We start from the raw sequence: 23487 nt of genomic DNA, 5'->3' as shown, positions 1-23487 counted from the left end.
CATCTTGAAGGCAAGACTTTACGGTCTCACAGGTGAGTTATATCAGAAGCATTGGTAGAGAATGGTAGGCTCTGCTTTGATCCATCTCTGTGGAATGGTAAAGATCCCATCTTGAAGGAAAGACTTTACAGTCTCACAGGTGAGTTATATCAGAAGCATTGGTAGAGAATGGTAGGCTCTGCTTTGATCCATCTCTGTGGAATGGTAAAGATCCCATCTTGAAGGAAAGACTTTACGGTCTCACAGGTGAGTTATATCAGAAGCATTGGTAGAGAATGGTAGGCTCTGCTTTGATCCATCTCTGTGGAATGGTAAAGATCCCATCTTGAAGGAAAGACTTTACGGTCTCACAGGTGAGTTATATCAGAAGCATTGGTAGAGAATGGTAGGCTCTGCTTTGATCCATCTCTGTGGAATGGTGAAGATCCCATCTTGAAGGAAAGACTTTACAGTCTCACAGGTGAGTTATATCAGAAGCATTGGTAGAGAATGGTAGGCTCTGCTTTGATCCATCTCTGTGGAATGGTAAAGATCCCATCTTGAAGGAAAGACTTTACGGTCTCACAGGTGAGTTATATCAGAAGCATTGGTAGAGAATGGTAGGCTCTGCTTTGATCCATCTCTGTGGAATGGTAAAGATCCCATCTTGAAGGAAAGACTTTACAGTCTCACAGGTGAGTAATATCAGAAGCATTGGTAGAGAATGGTAGGCTCTGCTTTGATCCATCTCTGTGGAATGGTGAAGATCCCATCTTGAAGGAAAGACTTAACGGTCTCACAGGTGAGTAATATCAGAAGCACTGGTAGAGAATGGTAGGCTCTGCTTTGATCCATCTCTGTGGAATGGTGAAGATCCCATCTTGAAGGAAAGACTTTACGGTCTCACAGGTGAGTTATATCAGAAGCATTGGTAGAGAATGGTAGGCTCTGCTTTGATCCATCTCTGTGGAATGGTAAAGATCCCATCTTGAAGGAAAGACTTTACGGTCTCACAGGTGAGTTATATCAGAAGCATTGGTAGAGAATGGTAGGCTCTGCTTTGATCCATCTCTGTGGAATGGTGAAGATCCTCTGTCTTGGAGGAAAGACTCTATGGTCTCACTAGAGAGTTGGGTTGGTATCATTTATAGAGAATGGTGGTTCTGCTATAGTCTTTCTCCCACTGACAGACCACCAACAAATTATAGCTTTAATCCAGTGCCCACAAGTATGGCTTCATTTTATCCACAATATCAGTGTTTATCATTTTTTGTTTACTTTCTACTTGGCCTTAGAACCAGTTCGACCAATGTACAGTTCGGCATGCCTCATTCAGTCAAACATACTTGGGCTAGTGCAAAGCTGAATATGTGGCTAAAAGACCTGGCAATCACACCAAGTGCCAGTCAGACAATCTTTAATGTCATTCAAAATTGCAAAGTCCAAATGAAGATATCCTATGTGTCAATATTTCCAAGTGATTATAGACCAAGTTTTCATATACATGTACATTTAATAGGCAAGACTTCTTGGTAGTGCATTATGTCAATGTTAATGGCACAATCTTTTTGCTCTTTTGACATTGCATGGCTGCTTGACTCTCACCATACCCTTGTGACTCTCCCTTCAAATTCATACCCCTCCAGGTCCGGAAGGTAACCATGGCGAAGACTGCAAGGAATGTTACTACTACCTTGACTCCTCCCCTACTCACAGCTATATGAAGGGACTCTATAAATATCCTCAAGGGGAATACCCGTATGCTGAGCTTGCAGGAGAGAACAAGAAGAGGAATGTCCATGATCTAGAATATGAACTTGAAGATACCGGTAAGACTGAACTTGGTTTCTTTAGACCCTGCTTCCAATTTCACAAGGTTGTACAATTTTAATCAAAATTTCTCTAAAACCATTTCAACTGCTCATACAGTTTCAACAGATCTTCAATAGTATGAAAATCCCTCGCTTTAATTCTACTTTGAATCAAGCAGTAATTTGAGTTTTTACAGTGGTGCTAAAAAGTTATTGAACCCCACCAGAAAATTCACTCCTTCATGCCGAGTGTTGAATGTAGACAACAACACTACAATTTCCGCCAAACCCAGTATTGAATGTAATATTTTATCACCTGACTTCACAATGAAATATCCAAAAGATGGCAGAACTTGAACACTTTTTATATGTTCATTTTCTTGTGGAGTTCAGTAACTTTTTAGCACTGTATATACTCACATTTGACAAGTTATATAACATTAAAAAAGCTTAGGATCTACTTTTCTAAATTGTAGAATTAAAATAATTAAAAAGCCACTATTGCAATATTTTTAGTTTTTTGGCCAGGGGTTTGTTAAGGCCACCGCACACCTTACGACCCGACTGGTCGGCGACTGGCTTGCGACTGAGTGAGGGAAGATGTGACGTCACGACTCTTGTCAGCTTGTGCGTCGCAGACAGGTCAGAGACAAGTCGCAAGGAAAATCGGAAGGATTTGACATGTCGAATCCTTATGACTGGATCGCAAGCTCAATCCAACTTCCAGCCAATCAGACAGTAGAGTTGCACGACGCGTATATGATAAACAATGCGCATACGCAGTAGTAAGCGCACTTTCTCAGTTGCTATGCCAAAAAGCAAAAAGCGCATGCGTGAGTCGCAGATCGGATCGCAAGGTGTGCGGTGTCGAGGCTTATGACTACCTTGCGATTCATTTCCCCTCACCCAGTCGCAAGCCAGTCGCCGACCAGTCAGGTCGTAAGGTGTGCGGTGGCCTTTAGAGAAAGAGTTGCAATCAAACCCAACTCCAAATATCAAATGTATCAAGTCTTGCGCTTGATTTTTTAGTTACATGGGGGGCGTTGTGGTCTAGAGGTTACAACTCGTCTTTCAATCTGAGGGACGTGGGTTCGATTCCCAACCCATGGCATATTTTCCTTCAGCAAGAAATTTACCCACATTGTGCCGCACTCAACCCAGGTGAGGTGAATGGGTACCCAGTAGGAAGAAAATTCTCGAATGCTTGAGCGCCTCTATGGCGGCTCGGTTACAGCCAGGTGATAATATTATGATACCAAATGTAAAGCGCAGTAGATTATATTAATATAGTAGCTGTGCTATATAAATGGTCCATATCATCATTATTACATTTAAATGCAACTCTTCCTGCGGTGAGCCTCTTGTTGGTCACAAATACATTATATCTTCATTTGTTTCATCCAGGTACATTCAACGAAAGCAAGTACTGGGATGTTGTTGCAGAGTACGCGAAGAATTCACCAAACGACATACTGAGTCGTATCACGGTATACAACCGCGGTCCCGAGGCAGCCACCATTCACGTTCTGCCCACGTTGTGGTATCGTAATACATGGATATGGGGCTGCTCACACGAGGGCTGTACCATGAAACCTAAAATGACGCTAATGAAGAATGGCAAGACCATGTGCTCCCACGAAACATTAGGTAATAACTTACAAACAAGAGAGGGGTGCTTAATGAAGTTATGCATGAATTTTGTGAATAAATAAATCATGAAGTGCCAAAATGTGAGCTCAAAGTTCCTGTTTTTTCCACGAAGTGTATCATATTTCAGATACTTTTTAGTCAATAAATACAAAAACTTAGATGACACTGGTATTCATCAGGTACAAATGTTATTGGTGATCCCAATTGTGGAAAATAAGTTGCTTTTCTCGATGATAATTGTGGCATGACTGGTCATCCATAGAATGGTCCAAATCAATGGCAAGATAAGACTGAAAATACCTCGTCACAAGTCTTGTGGTACAATGACCAAATGCTACAATGGCAATAGCAAGATATGTACAACAAATAACAATAATCGGCACAGAGTTGTTACCAAGAACTCTCTTTGGTGGACACTTTCAGTGATGGGTGGTTCTGACCTGTGCTGCCTACTGTAGTGAAAACACTGGATTAGTATACTATTCGTCAATTTGTAGATATTGGCCCGTATTCTGAAGTCAGGTTTAACTTAGTCTATGATCTAACTCTGTGCTAAAATTATAGGGAGTCAAAAATTCAAAAATTATGTTTATATTGTATATTTCTTATGTTTACTATTTTGTTTCCTTTTGCTTTCATAATGAAGAAAGATACTTCAGTTATCATTCCCAGAGAATTATGAACAATTTGGGTGTCATGTGAGTAAATAAATTGAATGTGTACTGTAAGGGATTTGTGCTCCAATCGGCTCTCCATAGTTAAACAACTTTAAACTAGGGTCTAATTCAAACCAGAGTTTAGAATACGGGCCATTGTGTTAAATGTGGGCAGGGTAGCAAGTTGTAGTTTGCTTTTGACATATATTTTATAGAAAGTTGTTCATGAAATCATGCCTTTCCCTATCTCTCTCTCTATCATTTACCATTCATCATCTCTCAAATATTGCATAATTTGAGAAGGGTAGCAACTTGCCTTTTGTTGTTGATTTGTTTAGAAGTTTGCTTATCAATTTGTGTTATCCCCTTTCTTGATTATTCGTATTCATTGTCTAGGCAAGTTTGCATTTGTGTATGATGTGGGACCGGACGGTGAGAAACCAGAGATACTCTTCACAGAGAATGAAACCAACATGAAGAAACTCTACAACGTTGATCATTACACAAGCTTTGCCAAAGACGGCTTCAACTCATATGTCATAAATGGTGAGATAGCCATAAAAACATGAATTTATTCAGGAAAATCAGTATTTTTAAGCCAAATCTCTTAAGACCACAGAAATTTTTTTCTGTATTAGCCAAAATTGAAGTGACAAGATGCAAGTAAATCATGCTTTCCAGAGTCTGGTTTGAAAATTTTTTTTAAATGTGATTATCAATCTTACAGAAGGTGGACTTATGCTTACTTAAATGTATTTTCTCTTGTCTGTTTATACATCAATTTCAATTCAGTACGTTTACATGATTAATGTATTTGGCTTCTTGACATTTTTTTGTCTCGCTTGCATAGCAGAACAAGACTACAGGCAACGCTTTTCATTAAAGCTTAATTTATTCATGTATAGAAAGGTATAATAAAAGTAATAGAACGTGTGTCTGAATGATTGAGATTGAAGTTGGAGTGTAACTACCTGTGCCATCAAGTCAAGAATATACTGTAAATTCCACTGTGGCACGCAATGTTTGAAATATTTTTTTGATTGACCCTGTGGTTTATTAGTAATAAATCAGTGCCAAAAGCATTAACATTTTAGAAAAAAATTATTCCAGCTGTAAAGCGGGCACTGTAGAATGCATACCTATCAACTATCCCCATTTAATATAGACAGTCCCAATTTAGAGAGCAGTTTCAACCATATTTATACTACTACATAAGAAACTCGATAGTGACTTCATTTTTAGTCTGTCATCCCATTTGTCCCACTTTCTTGGATTCCAGGGCCCCGTCTTACAAAGAGTTACGATCGATCCAATCAATCGTAACTCTATGGAAATCCATCAGTGTCATAATTTCTTCTACAGGAAATTTGTAAAATGTCCCTTGTAAACAAAGGAGAACACACCAATTTGTCAAGAAATCAATGAATTTATGAATATACATTCATATCTAGAATTTTTTTTAAAATAAACATGCATTTTATATGTTGACGTTGCTGGCCGTCCATAGTTACGATTGATCGGATCAATCACAACTCTTTGTAAGACAGGCCCCAGGATTTGTACTGTTGTACTTTTAAATCATACTTGTATTTTCAGGTGAAAAAGAAGCAGTAGATGTCCGTTGTCGAGGCACCAAGTGTGCTCCTCACTATGTAGTAGAAGTAGCAGCTGGAGGGAAGGCAGAGGTCAGGTGTAGGTTCTTTGCAGAGAGTGAGGATCCAGGGACTTACTTCGGTGCGGAAGCCTTTGATGCCGTCTTTGACGCTAGAATCAAGGAGACGGATGAGTTTTATAGTCAGGTAGGAGATGATTGTTTGTGCTCTTGGATAGTAGCTGTTTTAAGGTGTAAAGAAAAAAGCTTGTTTGCCTTTTTGTCGCTTAAACTCTTTTTTAAAGATATATATCTATATTTGGCTATCATAGTATTAAAGAGGTTGAATAGGTTCAATAATGATTATGTACTAAACATAACTACGGGAGGGAAAGCTACAATTAGTTGTTGAAGGTTCTGTGCAGAGATTAAGAACCCTGGCATTTACTGTGGAGAGGATTGTTTTGATGGTATATTTTTGGCTAAATCTGTGACTGATAAGTTGCATAGTCACTTAGTCAGGGTAGTGAAAACATTCAGTGTGAAGGCCCCCGGTACAACACCGGGGTAAACCATCTGTGATAATGTTTACTATAATGTGGGGGTGTCGTGGTCTAGTTGTTATGACTCTTGTCCTTCAATTTGAAGGACGTTTGTTCGATTCCCCGCCCTCAGGTATTTCCAGTGTATCAGAGTCTGGTCACTCAAGGGGTCACAAGGCTACACGTGTTTTGTTATGGAGGTCATAAAAATAACCTGCTGCAGTGTGAATGGATACATGAAATTTATCCCGGGACTGTGTCGGGATAACTTTTCTACTGTGAATGCATTTATAGTGGGTTTATAGCGGTGTCGCCGCCCCGCGACAGGACCAGGATAAATTTGAAAACCATTGTGAAGACGGTAGAAGTTTATGATCCCTGTTTGAGCAAAAACTTGTGTGCCAACTCTTAAATTCAATTTTTGCCACATTTAATTACCCCCTCCCCATTTCCCATCCCTGTAGGTCATTCCATCCAACTGCAGTCGAGAGGAGCAGGGTATGGCTCGTCAGTGCTATGCAGGTCTGCTGTGGAGCAAGCAGTTCTACCATTACATCGTAGAGGGATGGTTAGGAGGGGATAAAAACATGCCTACACCACCAGAGAGTCGACTGCAGGGTAGAAACAAAGACTGGAAACATCTATTCAACAGAGATATCATCTCCATGCCAGACAAATGGGAATATCCATGGGTAGGTAAAGTCCCGTTTCATGAAGACTTGAGATCAATGTAACTTTGGCATTCTGGTGAATACCATGGCAACTGTGATTTTGATTGGCTGCTTGGTGGGACTGTCCATTGTAATGGTAGAAAGAGAGCCCCATTTTGAAAGACTTATGATCAATGTAACTTTGGCATTCTGGGGCCCGTCTTGCAAAGAGTTGCGATTGATCCGATCAATCCCAACTATGGAAAGCCAGCAAAGTCAACATATAAAATGCATGTTTGTTCAAAAGATTTTCTATATATGAATGTATGTATATTCATGAATTTCATTGATTTCTTGACAATTTGGTGTGTTCTCCTTTGTTTACAAAGAACATTTTGCAAATTTCCTGTAGAAAAAAATTATGGCACTGTTGGATTTCCATAGAGTTACAATTGATTGGATCAATCGTAACTCTTTGTAAGACGGGGCCCTGGTGATTACCATGGAACCCTTGATTTTTATTGACTGCTTGGTGGGAATGTCCATGGGTATGTATATAGAAAGAGAGCCCTATTTTGTTAAGACTTATTTTTTCATTCTACAGTGCGTATAAAAAAAAACGGGACAGATTTGAAAAGTCTATAAAATTTTTGTTTCAAATTATGATGTCTATATTTTGGTGTTCAAAAATAAGACCTTAGAGCACCTATTAACACCAAAATATAGACATCATACTTTGAAACAAAAATTTTATAGACTTTTTAAATCTGTCCCATTTTTTTTATACGCACTGTAGTAACTACTATGAAAACATTGATTGTGATTGTTGCAGAGCCCTGTAGACTGTCCATGGAGGTTACCATAATGGCAAAGATATTTTTGATTGTGATATCTCTAAGAAACAGGCTCCAGTGGGGCCTGTATCATGAGCTTAGCAATTAATTGTACACTTTGATTTGTATGATTGATCATGCATAATGACCAATGTAATCAAGTGCTACACTTTTATCTTACAAGCCTGGTCTTTACGTTTAAACTGGTTAATTCAATCTTATTTATTTATTTATTTATTTATTTATGTATGTATGTATTTATTTAGTTAGTTAGTTTCATTCATTCATTCATTTATTTATTTATTTATTTATTTATTTATTTATTTATTTATTTATTTATTTATTTATTTATTTATTTATTTATTTATTTATTTGTTTGTTTGTTTTTTTGTTAATTTATTCATTTTTGTTCATTTAGTGGTGGGTGTTGGTAATAATTATTAGAGAAGGCAAAATTAGTTATACTCCTAGCTCTAGACATAGCTTCACTGGTTTTTTACATGTTCAATTTATTCCAATTACTTTTATGCATTCCTAATGATATGAAATTGTCACCAAATTTGATGCATTAAATGTCAGAATACTGACTGCCTTCCTGTTCAAGTATGCATGCTTGCAATTAGCCACTCCTATACAATACAATACTATATTGGTATTTATATAGCGGTCTCTTTACAATGACACCATCACAAAATAGCAAAAAGAAAATTATGGAAGAAAACTACATACATAAATGACAAGTAAATTAATTATTAAAAACAAATGTTTTTAATGACTATTCAATTTCACTTTTCACAAAAGAGCAAATGGAATTGATTTTAATGCCGCACTTTCTAGTTGGATTTCTTATGCGAATATTATATGAATATGAATATTGAATTATCTGCACAAATACTGTACCTATTCATGATAGTCGCCAATTAATGTCAATACTCGTAGTTCATCGTAGAAATGTTATTGCGTAAAACTGCTTTATACAAGAAATGAGTTTAATATTGATTTCTGATTAATGCCTACTTATTTAGCTTGGTGGCATTTAAAGCGTATTGCATGTACTTGTCAAGAAGTACGTATGCATCAATTTTGATAAAATATACTTATTATTGTTTTTATTTTCTCCAGTATGCATCGTGGGATCTTGCATTTCATATGATCCCGTTTGCCAAGGTGGATCCATTCTTTGCCAAGGAACAGCTTCTCCTCTTCCTCAGAGAATGGTATATGGCTCCAAATGGTCAGGTAAGAAATCAAATAATAATAATCATATTCAATCAATTCAAATTATATTCTTTGTTTTTTGTCCACGGTGGAATAAGGTTTCTGTTAGATTTAAATTACAAATGTGAAATAGAAAATAGGTACAGAAATGTACAAGCGTTGATGATTATGAAGTGGGATGTTACAATTTGATGCTGATAATGTAATTCATAGTTGATGTTAAATGATTCAGTTGAAATTCAGAACATAGTTCAGATTAATTTCATTCATGATTAAGATGGACTGTAATTTTTGTATGATTCAAATTAAATTAAAATCAATTCAGGTAACGTTCAGTTTATTATGACTTTATTACATTTGAGTGATTAAGATTAGTTCATAATTTCATTTAATTGATAATCAGATAAATAAGTTTCTTCTAATGAGCCGAATTGGATTCAGTTAGTTTTACACTTGCTTAGATGGCACTTTCTGTACTTTAAAAGAAGTCTCTAAGCACTCTACAGTTATGCAGCATAATTACCATGATGGATTTAATACAGCAACTCTTAAGCACTTTGCAAACAAGAAATAAATTTTAGCCAGGTTTCATCATTCATAAGGTGTTTTCAAGTGGCAAATTAGATTACAGAATTCGAACACAATCAAATGCTTATTTATCTCAAGAATTTGCACTTCATTAGAAAAAATATTTTGTATTTATTTTGTATTCATTCATCTATTCATTATTATCTTTTTTTTTTAAATATATATTTGTTTTTCTATTGACTTGTTGATTTATTATTTGCTTACTATTGCCCAGATACCAGCATATGAATTTCAGTTTGATGATGTGAACCCACCGGTGCATGCTTGGGCAGTGTTCAGGGTCTTCAAAATGACAGGGGTCAGAGGTCAAAGAGATAGGCTCTTCCTAGCCAGGTGTTTCCAGAAACTCCTCATCAATTTCACATGGTGAGTGAAATTCAACTTCTTTTATGCTTCAAAGTTAAGATACCTTTAATAATCTAATTTGGCTCATCAGAAGAAAATTCGGAGCTGCGTTGTTCAAGCGTGAATTCCGCAGCCTTTTATTACCAATTCCCACACTTCGTCACAGACAAAATAATAGGGAATGCAGGTAAGCTGCTATAAGACGCACTGGCTGAACAAATATAATGTATTTGCCTTGTACCTTTTTAAAGGTATACTGCGGTATAGTTTTGAATTTTTTCATTCTTTGCTCACCCCCCGTCTATTTCATATTTGTCCCCTTTCCCTCTCATTCTTTACCCTGCGATTATATGCTAATCTTTGGCTTATCCTTTGAAGTCTGAGTTTTTTGTTAGTGTCCGATCTCCTTGATAACTAATTTCATAATTACTGTAAGGAACCTGAGCGCATCACAAGCTCTGCTTTTTATGCAGGTTCTTTCATATTTCACTTTTATTTACTGCCATTATCTTTTGTACTTTGTATGGAATCAAATGTATTTCTTGTATTATGTTATTATTTTGTTACCTTGTGAAGTATGAAAATAAATTCAATTCAATTTTGAAAAATGCATCGTGCCTCTATCATGCCTTTTAAAGGGAACAGACTTTTGACAAGGTACCTAGAGATCGAGGCATAATATCAAATATGTCCTTCAAACTGCGGTTTAAAACCATGGTTTTCAAATTTCAAGTACCAGTAGAAATTACTTTTAACCCATTGCCTCCAGGAATCGAGTGGTCCCTGTACAAAATGTATGGGAATTTGAGAATTCTGCATCCAACAGGTTTATTTAGAGTACTTATACACTGAGAAAGATTCAATAATTTAAAACCTGATTTTTTTTTATGGGAGTCTAAATTCAGGCTATTTTTCTGTGTCTTGAGTCCACTGCTTATTCAAATAAAACTTCAGTTTTGAATAAATGGGTCCAATGTTGATAAAAATTTTGATAAAAAGTTGATTCAAAGCATAGCAAAATGATTGAATTTCACACCAAAGCATGCTTCCAAAACCACATATTTTTCTTTTAAATTAGCCCTTGTGCAATTAGACACTATTCAGACAATATGTATGCAACAGGAAAAAAATATTAAGAAAATATGACATTGCCTAAAAGTCTTCTTCCTCATACCCAGAATATTTTTATTTCATGACTGTGCTGGAAGGGTATTCTGTCGTACTTTGGCAAAAAAAAGAAAAAAAAGAGGGAATTAATAAAAGTATGAGTGCTACTCTGCCATACTTTGGCAAAAGGAAGCAAGTTACAAAAGTATAACTTGTTGTAAATGAGCAATGTGTGTTTGTTATTTACATAGGCGACAATGCAATTTAACAGCATATTTTCTTCAATATCTTTCCATAGAACGATAATTTCTTCCCCAAATTTTGCCTGAACGTGCAACATACAAAGGGTGTTTCAGAAACAACAATAACTCAAATTTGAATGTGTCACTTGCTTCTTTTTGCCAAAGTTGGCCAGTATTGTAAGTAATCATGTTATATGATTCTGGAAGAATATATCTCTGATCTGGATATTCACTATACTTTTAATACATAGGTGGGTGAATCGCAAGGATCCTGATGGCAAGAATATATTCTCTGGAGGATTCCTTGGTCTTGATAACATTGGAGTCTTCGACAGGTCACGACCTTTACCAACGGGAGGTCATCTTGAACAGGTGGGTCCTAGAAAATCAAAGTATAGAAGCAATACCAGGGGCCTGTAACACGAAGCTTAGCAATGATCGTAGAACGTTTTTCTACGATTGATTCCATTGACTGCAATATACGATCAATTATGAAAATTAAGTGTACGATTGATCGCTAACCTTTGTGTTGTAGGGCCCCATACTATACAGCTTAACCATAGATTGTGGAGCTGATTTGATATGTAGTGTGAGATATGTATTGTGGGAAATAAGGAACAAATTGAAATTCTGATTGGAAATTGCAAAATATTGTGCATTTTGGTTTTGGATTTTGCTGATAAGGTACAGAGACGCTACAAGGGGAAATCTGGACAGTCAATAGAGCGTGTAATGAAACACTTGAGAAGGGCTCCCGACAGCATTGGGTAGTTACACATTCGTGTATCGTCATTTTGGGTTGTGTATAAAACATATTGAGGAAATGGTAGAGGGGTGAAGAGGCGATTTTGACAATATAAGATTTTTTTTTCCATAAAATATCAGAAAAATTTGAAGTGAATATATTTCAGAGACTTCTGTGAAAGGGTAGGTAGAATTATTCCCAAGCACTGTCCCTCTGCCCTCTTCATCACACCCTCCATAATTTCCCCCATATGCTTTATACACAAGCGTGCACCGGTATGCAAAAGTTTACTCTAATGCTCAATGCTAGTGGGCGCTGAAGTGTCAAGTCTTCCCCTTGTAGTATCTGTGGTAGATATCATAGTTTAGTAAGTTTAGTTTAGTTTACTCCAACTATGTTGTAGGACAAAGCCTGTTCATCGATCAAAGTAGAACGTCTATTGCTGCCTTCAGACAAAATTAGATGCATGACTTGTGTTGGCAGGGAGGGATATTTTTTCATGGATATTTTTCTTTTCAGGCTGATGGAACAGCATGGATGGCATTCTTCTGTGTGGTCATGCTAGACATCGCATTGGAACTAGCCAGAACTGATCCAGCTTATGAAGACATGGCCAGCAAGTTCTTTGAGCACTTTGTAGGGATCATTGATGCCATGAACAAAATGGGTGATGGTGAAGGTATAATGTGATATTTCATTTTTTACATAGTAGGAATGGGTTCCCATATCCTTTGACAGTTGTAGAATAATAGATGCTATGTCAGGAGAGAAAAATATGATTGGATTATGTATTGTATGATTCATTGATGCTGTATGAAATAGGTTCCTAAATCTTCTTTTATGGAAATCATTTATTCATTGATACTATGTCAGAGGTAAGATTGTGAGTTAGATTCCCATATCCTCTAACATTGTAAGGATCATTGGTGCTATGTCAGAAGGTAGGAGTGTGAGTTGAGTTCCCATATCCTCTAACATTTTCAGGATCATTGGTGCTATGTCAGAAGGTAGGAGTGTGTGTTGATTTTCCATATCCTCTAACATTGTAAGGATCATTGGTGCTATGTCAGAAGGTAGGAGTGTGAGTTGAGTTCCCATATCCTCTAACATTTTAAGGATCATTGATGCTATGTCAGAAGGTAGGATTGTGAGTTGAGTTCTCATATCCTCTAACATTGTAAGGATCATTGATGCTTTGTCAGAAGGTAGGAGTGTGAGTTGAGTTCTCATATCCTCTAACATTGTAAGGATCATTGGTGCTATGTCAGAAGGTAGGAGTGTGAGATGAGTTCCCATATCCTCTAACATTGTAAGGATCATTTGTGCTATGTCAGAAGGTAGGAAGGTGAGTTGAGTTCCCATATCCTCTAACATTGTAAGGATCATTGGTGCTATGTCAGAAGGTAGGAGTGTGAGATGAGTTCCCATATCTTCTAATATTGTAAGGATCATTGGTGCTATGTCAGAAGGTAGGATTGTGAGTTGGCTTCCCATGTCCTCTAACATTGTATGGATCATTGGTGCTATGTCAGGAGGTGAAAGTATGATTATATGTCATATTGTAGGAATCATTGATGCTGTGTCATGATGTATGATATAGGTTCACAGTTGTAGAATAATAGATGCTATGTCGGGAGGTGGGAGTACGAATTGAGTTCCCAAATCCTCTAACATTGTAAGGATCATTGGTGCTATGTCAGAAGGTAATATTGTGAGTTGAGTTCCCATATCCTCTAACATTGTAAGGATCATTGATGCTATGTCAGAAGGTAGGAATGTGAGTTGAGTCCCTATATCCTCTTACATTGTAAGGATCATTGGTGCTATGTCAGAAGGTAGGAGGGTGAGTTGAGTTCCCATATCCTCTAACATTGTAAGGGTCATTGGTGCTATGTCAGAAGGTAGGAAGGTGAGTTGAGTTCCCATATCCTCTAACATTGTAAGGATCATTGGTGCTATGTCAGAAGGTAGGTGTATGAGTTGAATTCCCATATCTTCGAATATTGTAAGGATCATTGGTGCTATGTCAGAAGGTAGGATTGTGAGTTGGCTTCCCATGTCCTCTAACATTGTATGGATTATTGGTGCTATGTCAGAAGGTAGGTGTATGAGTTGAATTCCCATATCTTCAAATATTGTAAGGATCATTGGTGCTATGTCAGAAGGTAGGAGTGTGAGTTGGCTTCCCATGTCCTTTAAGATTGTATGGATCATTGGTGCTATGTCAGAAGGAAGGAGTGTGAGTTGGCTTCCCATGTCCTTTAACATTGTATGGATCATTGGTGCTATGTAAGAAGGTAGGATTGATAGATGATTTCCTGAATCCTCTAATCCTTGAGGAATAGTTTATGCTCTGCTAGGAGCGGAAAATAACATGGGCTCCCACACCCTCTCCAATTTAGGTAAGCATTGATGCTATGCTAGGTTGGAAATGGGATTTCTCTGGTACAAATCACTGATGCTTAATATTTGGATATTGTAATCAAATTCCATCCGCTTAGTGCATAGCGAACATTTTACTTGACTTTATGGCTGTGCCAATCAAATTTTCCCCAATTAGAAATGTGTTTCAAAACATGTTTCTAAAGTCCTTTACAGCATGTTCGATGAAAAGGGCAGTGTTAATCATTTCATCTCGATGTGCTGTTTGACCCAAGGAGCAAGGGTCATGTAAGGCACATGTTTTTTTTTTTTTTTTTTTACTTGTGACTGTATGATTGGCGTTGATACAAATGCAATTGAAATTACCTTTGTGTTAAACTCTCTTACAAAAATATGGTTTCTGTCTCATGCTTTTTAGATTGCACAAATACTGCATATGTGATTCAAAAAGGCTTTTCAAATCACCTAATGAAGGCATGTTTGAGGTTATCTGCCATAAATACCAAGAAAAGTGTTGTAAACATTGTAATTCTATCATTAAAGATCTTTTGACACAGCTTTCAATGTTGTGTTTTCTTTGAAGGACTATGGGATGAGAAGGATGGATTCTATTACGATGTACTGAAGACTCCCACCTGTACCGTACCACTGAGGATCCGCTCTATGGTAGGGTTGATCCCTCTCTACGCCTCACTTACGTTGGATGAGGAAGTGATCGCGAAATTACCAGGATTCCATAAACGATTGGATTGGTTCATTAAGAACAGACCTGACCTCTCTTCCCATGTAAGTACAGTGGTGCTCAAAAGTTAGAGAACCCCACCGGAAAATGAGCATATTTTAAGTGTTCATGTTCTGCCATATTTTAGATATTAAATTGTGAAGTCAGGTGATGAGATAGTACATTCAATAACATTTTTTTCTCTGTCAATCTGTTTTTGATAAAAACTGTCATTGTTACGTTTGTACATTTGTTCTCTTTTGTTGGGTTGGCCTGTAAACATTGACATGATTGTGTATTCATTTTCTCTCCCACTGTTATTTCTGTTTTTGTAAAGCTTGCCTTCCGGACCAGAGAAGGCTCTGGCAAAGGGCGTCACCTTCTAGGCATTCCCTCACGCAAGAACCTGAAGAGAGTGCTCAAATACATGCTGGACGAAAACGAGTTCCTGTCCCCCTTTGGCATCCGGTCATTGTCCAAGATCCACGCCAGCCAACCATTCCAGTTTCACGTCGGTGGGGAGGAGTATCGAGTAGACTACGTCCCAGGAGAGTCCAATACCTATCTGTTTGGTGGGAATAGCAACTGGAGGGGTCCCATCTGGCTCTGTGGTAATGATGAAAATTATTGTGATATTCAAACGTTCAGAACAGGGAGGTTTGACAAAGAGTTCAGTGTGACTTAAGAGTCATGCTTAAAGCTAAATGAAAGTAGTTGCAGTAAAACACTTATTTCGTGAGAAAGTCTGTAAAACAAAGGTCAAGTATTACTATATCATCGTGGATCTAGATCTGGTACAGTTACATAAACTGAACTTTGTGAAATCATAAAATCTTAGCTGAAAAACGATCACACTGAAGATCGCCAACACAGATTGGCACACGTGGGACAGTGTATATTATTATTGCTGGAATAAAATCCGACGGAAGTGCCCGAATCCGCGCTTATTTTGCTTATTTCTCAGCAATCACACAATTTCTTCCAGAATCCTTTGGCACATACTTTTTATTCATACACACAGACACTTTGGTCATTATATTGGATTCTGTACAACTTGCATTTATCTTTAAATGGGAGTGCACACATAATATCTAATGAGCAATCTTATTGATTAATACACAGTGGTGCGCATCATCTTAGCATGATGTGACCAATGCGGTGATGCGTTTTCTACTGCACGTAACTCTACGTCACACTTAACTCTTTGTGATTTGTGAAACCCCCCCCCCTGATAATCATTTCTTATGTGAGTGATCATAGCCAAACAAAATGGCAACAACATTACATTTACTACCACAGTTTCAACAAATGTGCATATTTTTTTATAAAATCATCATCATATGCTTCTAAAAAATATATATTTCAAGTATTATGATGAAGACTTTATATGAATCAATGAATTTACAGTGAAAACTGATGTTGCAATGTTCAACTAAGCCAACTTTTGTGCTAATATGTCGATGAGGCCGTTGCAGGAAAAATTTTGAAATTTCAAGCAGTTGTCACATGATCCTATTTGATTAAAGCTCAATATTGAACAGACAGTGTGAGGCATGACACAATGACTTCATAAATTAACCATGTCTCCACATCTCTCCCGTAATTTTTTTCCAGTGAACTACCTGATCATCGAAGCCTTGGAGCGCTACGACTTCTTCTACGGGGAATCTTTCAAGGTGGAGTGTCCCACCGGATCAGGGAACATGGTTCGTCTCAAGGAGGTTGCCAAGGACATCTCATCCCGCATCGTCAATCTCTTCTTACCGGATGAGAGCGGTAGGAGGCCGTGCCATGGGGACAACGCCCTCTATAGGGATGACCCTAACTGGAAGGATCTGGTCCTGTTCTACGAGTACTTCCATGGCGATACGGGACGTGGAGTTGGTGCAAGGTAGGTCATTTTGACATTGAGCATTGGTATATGTCGTCGGCGGTCATCCGAACCGTCGTATCACACATACGACGGTGCAAACCCATTTCAGAGAAAATCAACTTCGAAGTATACTATGATTTTCACACTTAGTTCCCTAGCCTTACAACATATTACTTGCTAGAAAATACATGGTTGGAAAGACCAAGACAATTGCTTGACATTGGTATCTTTATTTTTACACAAAACTAAGAATCTGAGAAAATATCACAAAAGAGCTACATGCTTGTAATATTTGTTTGAGCGATTTGGTTTTCCCTGTACTAAAACACCATAAGAAATACAACAACTCTGACCGCGATTTCAATGCGCGCGGTCAGTCAAAACGTATCGCTTTTCACGTGCAAAGTCAATGCAGTTCCAGTGCTGATACGACGGTTTGGCTGACTGCGCGTGTTGTAATCGTGGTCAGTCAAAACGTTGTATCGCTCTGTTACAGTACACGTTTCCAATGGGATTTGCACATTTTATAAAAAATTTGTATGGCATTGCCGTGAAAATCCTCTTATATCTCAGAAAATAAAATAAATTGCTGCCTAGAAATTTAGTTATGAATAGAGTAGGACTTATACTTTCATTTTATGAAAAAATCTCAAAATTTATTTTTTGACCAAAATTGACTGATGTGCATGTTATGTACAGTATCCAACAGAAGTGAGTACACTCCTCAGAAATACCCCCACTTTTTTGCAGCTCTTTGCCAGGAGATTTCACAATAATGAAAGATCAGAGAAGACAAGTCAGACAAGATGCGCCATTTATTATGACCATGAAGCATATATTTCATACAAATTGATGCGTATTGATCAACCTTTCAATGAGGAGCGTACTCACTTCTGTTGGATACTATTTCTATGTGAAAGAGGATTCATATCATTTAAATTTCAAAGGCTTCATTTCAAATTTTTGAAGATTTCTGCATAAATCATTTCTTTTCAAAAATATTTTATGCAGAATATAGTCAAGTCGGAAATGGGGTTTCCCGTGCACCATCGGGATGTTTTTTTTTTTGACATGCCTGAAGTGTCTAGTTAAGGAATGTTGATATTCCCTTTGCCAAATCGTGTCCCATGGGGTTCAAACTTGGCAATTTTGGTGGCCATCATGGATTTTTTATAATGAAAATCATTTATTTGCACAGACAATGGGAAAATCTTAAATGAATACGCTTTTCACTTTGACTTACATAGTACAAATTGATTGCAATCATTTTCTAGACAACCCGGTTAATATTTTTGGAAAAATATGAGAATTTATGCCAAAATATTCATGTTTTTGGTCAGAAATTGCATGTGCATTGATATCTATATGTTTTACAATAAACACCAACTAACTTCAGTCCAAACAGTTTGATGAAAATCAGATCCTCAATATTTTGTTATTGTAGCCATAATATTCATCTCTCTGTTCAATCTCTTTACATTACAGCCATCAAACTGGCTGGACAGCCGTCGTGGCAGCTTGCCTTGACAGAGTCAAGAAGGAATAGTCAAGATGTTTGCCTTTTCCATCAAGAATCCTCAATCTGCTTTTGAAGTCAGGTACTTACGGCCTTCTTACATCATCCTTAATTAGTTTGCTAGTTATATTTGCTGTATGTATTAGAATTGTATCAATACTTAATGAAACAATCACAACTCTTATTTAAACTACCTAGGTATTACAATCCTTTACCGAATCATGAGCTGAAATTTTCACATTATTATTATTTTTTTTTTTAATTTCATAATTCAAAATGGCCCCCTTTTTTTTTTTTGTATATGGCCATATTGCTGCACTTGAAAACATACCCGAAAAAATGTGAATAAGGCAATGACGAGTATGGCTGAAAGTGTCCATAAGTGTATGCCATAATAATGGCTTACACAGTAAATAGCTATTGTGTGGTATATTTATAACTCTTTTTTTAGTTCTGTATGATCATTTTTTAAAACAAATGTGGCTAAAAATGGCAATAGTTATTATTGTAATAAGATCTCGCTTGAATGTTAAGGCTGGAAGTCACACAATGATGTTGAGTCTATGTTTTGAAACCGTGGTTTAACCCTTATCTAACTGGGGGATTAATTTGACCCCCCCTTCGACAAATTTTGTCACTACGCCGTCACGCGAATTTTTTTGACCGCACTGCTCGCTGACTTTTTACTTTCAAGTCTTGCGCATCTTTTGAGACCAAATTTGCGACCCACAATATTTGTTAAAAATGTTATAGGCAAAACATGCACAAAAAAAAAATTTAGGGCAAATTTCATATGCTTATTTGCATAATTAATTAATACGAAAATATAAGCAACTAATATTTTGAAAATTTTACTATAGTCTTACAGTTTACATCTGGCTCTACGTGTGTGCAAATTTTCATGGCAATTAGCAGCCAAGATTTGGGGGGGGGTCAAATTGACCTCCCTCCCCCGTATATCCTGGTCTGAAATAGCCCAGAAAGTGTGCATTTCTTTGTTGGCGATCTTTAGTGTGCTCACTTTTCAGCATGCATTTCATGCTAGAACTGACATAGACTTTCGTACAAGAACTTGATCCAGATCTATGATAATATGGTGATATTTGACCTTGATTTTAAATACATTCCAATGACACCCTTCATTGCTATGACTAATTGAGTGTAGCTATTAATAGGCATAATCAATCTGCAAAAGCATGGTTTAGATCGTGGATTAATAACGAACTATGTGAATTCGGACCACAGAGATTTAAGTGCGCTGAACTTTCCATGGGTGCTTGGTTGAAGTTTCCAGGGTACTAGGTTGAAGTTTCAAGGCTACGTCTTAGTCATCATGCAGAATGCAACAATGGGGTGCTTTTTTTCTTGCTTTGTAGGCTGATCCATTGAACTATTCATTGTTTCCAGGGTAATTGTTTAGCATTCCATTGTCATGACGATAGAGAGAGTTATCATCATGAAGGAACATGTATTTTTTCTGTACTTCAGATATTCTTCATATTTAGTTCATTCATCTTTACATCGCTTCATAAAAACAATATGAAATGTGGAAATGCAAACAAAAATACAATAGGATTACATCATAAACAATTAGGAATAATGACAAATAAGGCCATTAACTGTGATCTAGCAAATTTTAGAGACTAGCGGTTGGCATAGAGGGTTTTGCCCCCTCCCTTTTCCCAGTACTAATATACAAAAGTAGGGCTTACAAAAAAAGAATCAAAATATAATTAATAGATACTTAGTTTTTGTGAAGAAATCTCTTATGTTTGTCTGTGTAAGCAGCCATTTGTAAAAAAGAGGGATACTGAAGATCTCATAATACCTAATGTTAAAAAAATATATATTATATGATTTTGGTGTGCTTAACATATCTCTACTATTGTGCATGAGAAATATTTAAATTCCTTGAAAAGGATTAGAATTGAATGTTTACAAGTTAAGTGATGGGAATAGAAGATTGACAAAATAGTGCCTTCAAACAGGTTGTTATAAAATGAGGAATGCAATCTGATTGTAGGTAGAATATATTATAATTCATATAGATTCCTTTTATATTTTATAGAGTTTTATTAAATAATTAATAACATATATTTGTCTGTTCTTTTTCCATTTCATGAGGTCGAAGTCTCGTAATTATTTTCTGTGTATTTGGGAATTTTGATTTTGGGCCGTTTAATTTGGTTTATTTCTTATCATAGTCATAAATGATACTACCATGTCGCCTGGAGAATAATTATTATGCTGCATTTAATGCATTGGTGTACATTCATATGACTTTCAAAAAGTCTGAGAAAAAAGGTACCTTTTGAAGCTTATATTTCCTTTTATGGTAATTTTACTAGCCAGATAACATGAATTGAGGTCATTTCTGTTTGGCTCAAATAAGGTGTGCAGATGGCATATCACACTGCTCCAGGCTTTTCATTATTTCAATTCTAGTTAATTTTGTTCTTAATATTTACCCAATCGTGTATGCAATATTTGAAAACATCTATATTCTACTGAAAAATGCTTCAAGACTCTAACAGAATATTTTGAACATCGTTGTAAAACATTCTGGTACTGTAACATAGTATTTTGTACAGAGTTACAGACATTACAATCTGATATATAATTGTCAGAAAAGTGTAAAGTTTTTGTGCTATTTTTTCCAGCATTATACTCTGTCATAAACACAAATATTACATTATTACGCTCAATCTATGACTATTGCCTTGTATATTTTATCCAGATGAGTTGGAAGGGGCTGTGAGCAAGCTTGTATTTTTATATGCAATCATCACAAACTGTAATATCTTACAATCACATAATTTATCCACAGCATGAAGTGCATGTTTGTTCTGTGAAATCCATGTAAAATTACAGGATAGTTTCTTATATGCAATAATATTAAATAGTGTTTAAAGATATCAAAAATGAATTTAGGCCCTATGAAGAAAAGATATATTGGAATGAATTTGATAGTCAAATGAGTTGCGTATTTTCCACTTGCTGAATTTATTACTGCCTCAAATAGCACTAATGAAGATGAAATGTTGTGAAGAGCCCCATTTCTAATAGGGCCTTCTGATTAGGATAGATGTTAAGTATTAAAAAAAAGAAATAAGCTGAGTTTATGTCTTTTTTTATACAAAACAATTTCAGAGAAATGCAATTAATGGAATTCAATGCATTGCCTGAAATCAACTTCTGCATTTAATGCCTGTTTTTGTATTTAGCTCCTGTTTGAAATGGCAGTTGTCATATTGTTGGGCTCTGAGTATCCATGCTGAAGACTATACTAGTTTTGGCTTTTGAGTTGATATGCTCCGAATATACAAGTACTAGTCTACAGTATAAGAGATCATAGTATTTTGCTCCTTTTTGAAATTGAGGTTGACATACATGTATGGCCTAGCTCCATGAGTATGCTACTGGCTGTTCAGTGACTTGGACTTTTGAATTGATACATATGTTTAAAAAAAAAGGTTCAAAATTTATAAGTTTTGAGATGAGCTGCGAAAGAGCTGTATTTTAGAGACATGGCAATACTTGGCAACCTCTTATTGTCTGAAAATAGTCTATCATTCATGTAGAGAATTATGTCATACATGTATCTCTAAAATCAACCCTATTTGGGTTAATTTAAACTTTTGTTTAAAGTTCTGGTTTATCATTGAAACAAATCTCCAACTCTACAGGTTCAATTTATCAGCTCATTTGATGCTCAATCATTCATACTTGAATGTTTAGGAGCTTTGTTGTAGAGCCATGTCAAACTCAGTTTGGGAGTTCATATGCTTGCATGATATATGTGAAATACAGTCGATTCTGTCTCTTTCAAATCAATCAATAACTACAGAAGTAGCTCACTCTTACTAATAAAGAAACTGACCTGAGTAAAACAGAAAATGGGATTATATCACAATGGAGACAATCAATAATTGTTCAGATTATGAAAAAAAAATATGCTGTACTTATTGTTCAATTGAATGAAATCAGATTTTGTGCGTGTGTTGTACTTCTCAATAACAACTAGTCTATTTTAGAAAAATCATATATTTTCATAGAAATTAGGAAGATATCGGTAATTTGTGGATTTAAAATAATATGACATGTATATATCAATTAAGTCAAATAATATTAAGATCTAATCGCTATTATTATTCTATCAAATTTTATCAATAGATTTATTATCCTATCATATTTTATTGATATTATCAATACACTGTATAATGGAATTGAGTGCAATTCACTTGATAGCATTATGTTTATAGACTTTAAAATATTAAAGTAGGGTTTTGAAGAACATTTAAATATTTGAGTACTTTTTCCAGTCAATAAGAAAATGTCTTAAACTTCCACTTACATGTATCATCACCTTTTGGTGACCCCCTGAATTAGAGGCAGTTAAATTTATAGATTGATGTTATATATTTTAGAAAATATTATTATACATGCAATGTATTCTTCTGTCATTTGTTTCATGTGCTCCAGTGCTCACTCAATAGAGTAAACATATTTATACACAACATCAGGGTATGTTTTTAGGTGATATATGTTTTAAACCTTGATAATAACAATATTTCTTATTTAGTGAAGTATATCACTTGTTAAATTGGCGATGTTAGCAATGGATAGTTATTGTTTTCAGGGCCCCGTCTTACAAAGAATTACGATTGATCCAATCAGTCGTAATTCTATGGAAATCCATCAGTGTCATAGTTTTTCTACAGGAAATTTGCACTATTTTATGTCCTTCGTTAACAAAGAGAAGCACAGTGAATATTCAAGGAAACAGTGAATGCTTGAATGTACATCATCTTATGTTAGAAGCTATTTTGAACAAACATGCATAATAGATGTTGACATTGCTGGCCGTCCATAGTTGTGATTGATCGGATCAATCACAATCGCAATTCTTTGTAAGACAGGGCCCAGGTCTATGGATTTTTGCTTGACTGCATACAATATTTACACATTCTCCACCTCCTGGGTATGTTTCCGCATGGTTTGTGTGCTCACCATCCCATCTTAATTTGAATAATATTCC

General features: G+C 36.3%; 1 protein-coding gene across 1 annotated transcript in view; it reads left to right on the top strand.

Annotated features, from left to right (window-relative positions):
- The window catches only part of LOC129280387 (uncharacterized), a 30854-nt gene extending 9312 nt beyond the window's left edge, over nucleotides 1-21542 (top strand). The window contains exons 3-15 of the mRNA XM_064115657.1: nucleotides 1626-1808; nucleotides 3195-3437; nucleotides 4493-4642; nucleotides 5693-5895; nucleotides 6694-6921; nucleotides 8835-8951; nucleotides 9733-9884; nucleotides 11464-11584; nucleotides 12477-12636; nucleotides 14923-15125; nucleotides 15398-15671; nucleotides 16675-16951; nucleotides 18419-21542. Coding sequence (XP_063971727.1) covers nucleotides 1626-1808; nucleotides 3195-3437; nucleotides 4493-4642; nucleotides 5693-5895; nucleotides 6694-6921; nucleotides 8835-8951; nucleotides 9733-9884; nucleotides 11464-11584; nucleotides 12477-12636; nucleotides 14923-15125; nucleotides 15398-15671; nucleotides 16675-16951; nucleotides 18419-18479 — 2372 coding nt within the window. The 3' untranslated portion in view covers nucleotides 18480-21542. The remainder of the gene's footprint in view (nucleotides 1-1625; nucleotides 1809-3194; nucleotides 3438-4492; nucleotides 4643-5692; nucleotides 5896-6693; nucleotides 6922-8834; nucleotides 8952-9732; nucleotides 9885-11463; nucleotides 11585-12476; nucleotides 12637-14922; nucleotides 15126-15397; nucleotides 15672-16674; nucleotides 16952-18418) is intronic.
- Nucleotides 21543-23487: the final 1945 nt, after the last annotated feature.

The sequence above is a fragment of the Lytechinus pictus genome, chromosome 2 (assembly GCF_037042905.1).
Source record: "Lytechinus pictus isolate F3 Inbred chromosome 2, Lp3.0, whole genome shotgun sequence".
Lineage (NCBI taxonomy): Eukaryota > Metazoa > Echinodermata > Echinoidea > Temnopleuroida > Toxopneustidae > Lytechinus > Lytechinus pictus.
The sequence above is the reverse complement of the archived record's forward strand: the minus strand, read 5'-3'. Positions and strand labels throughout refer to the sequence as shown.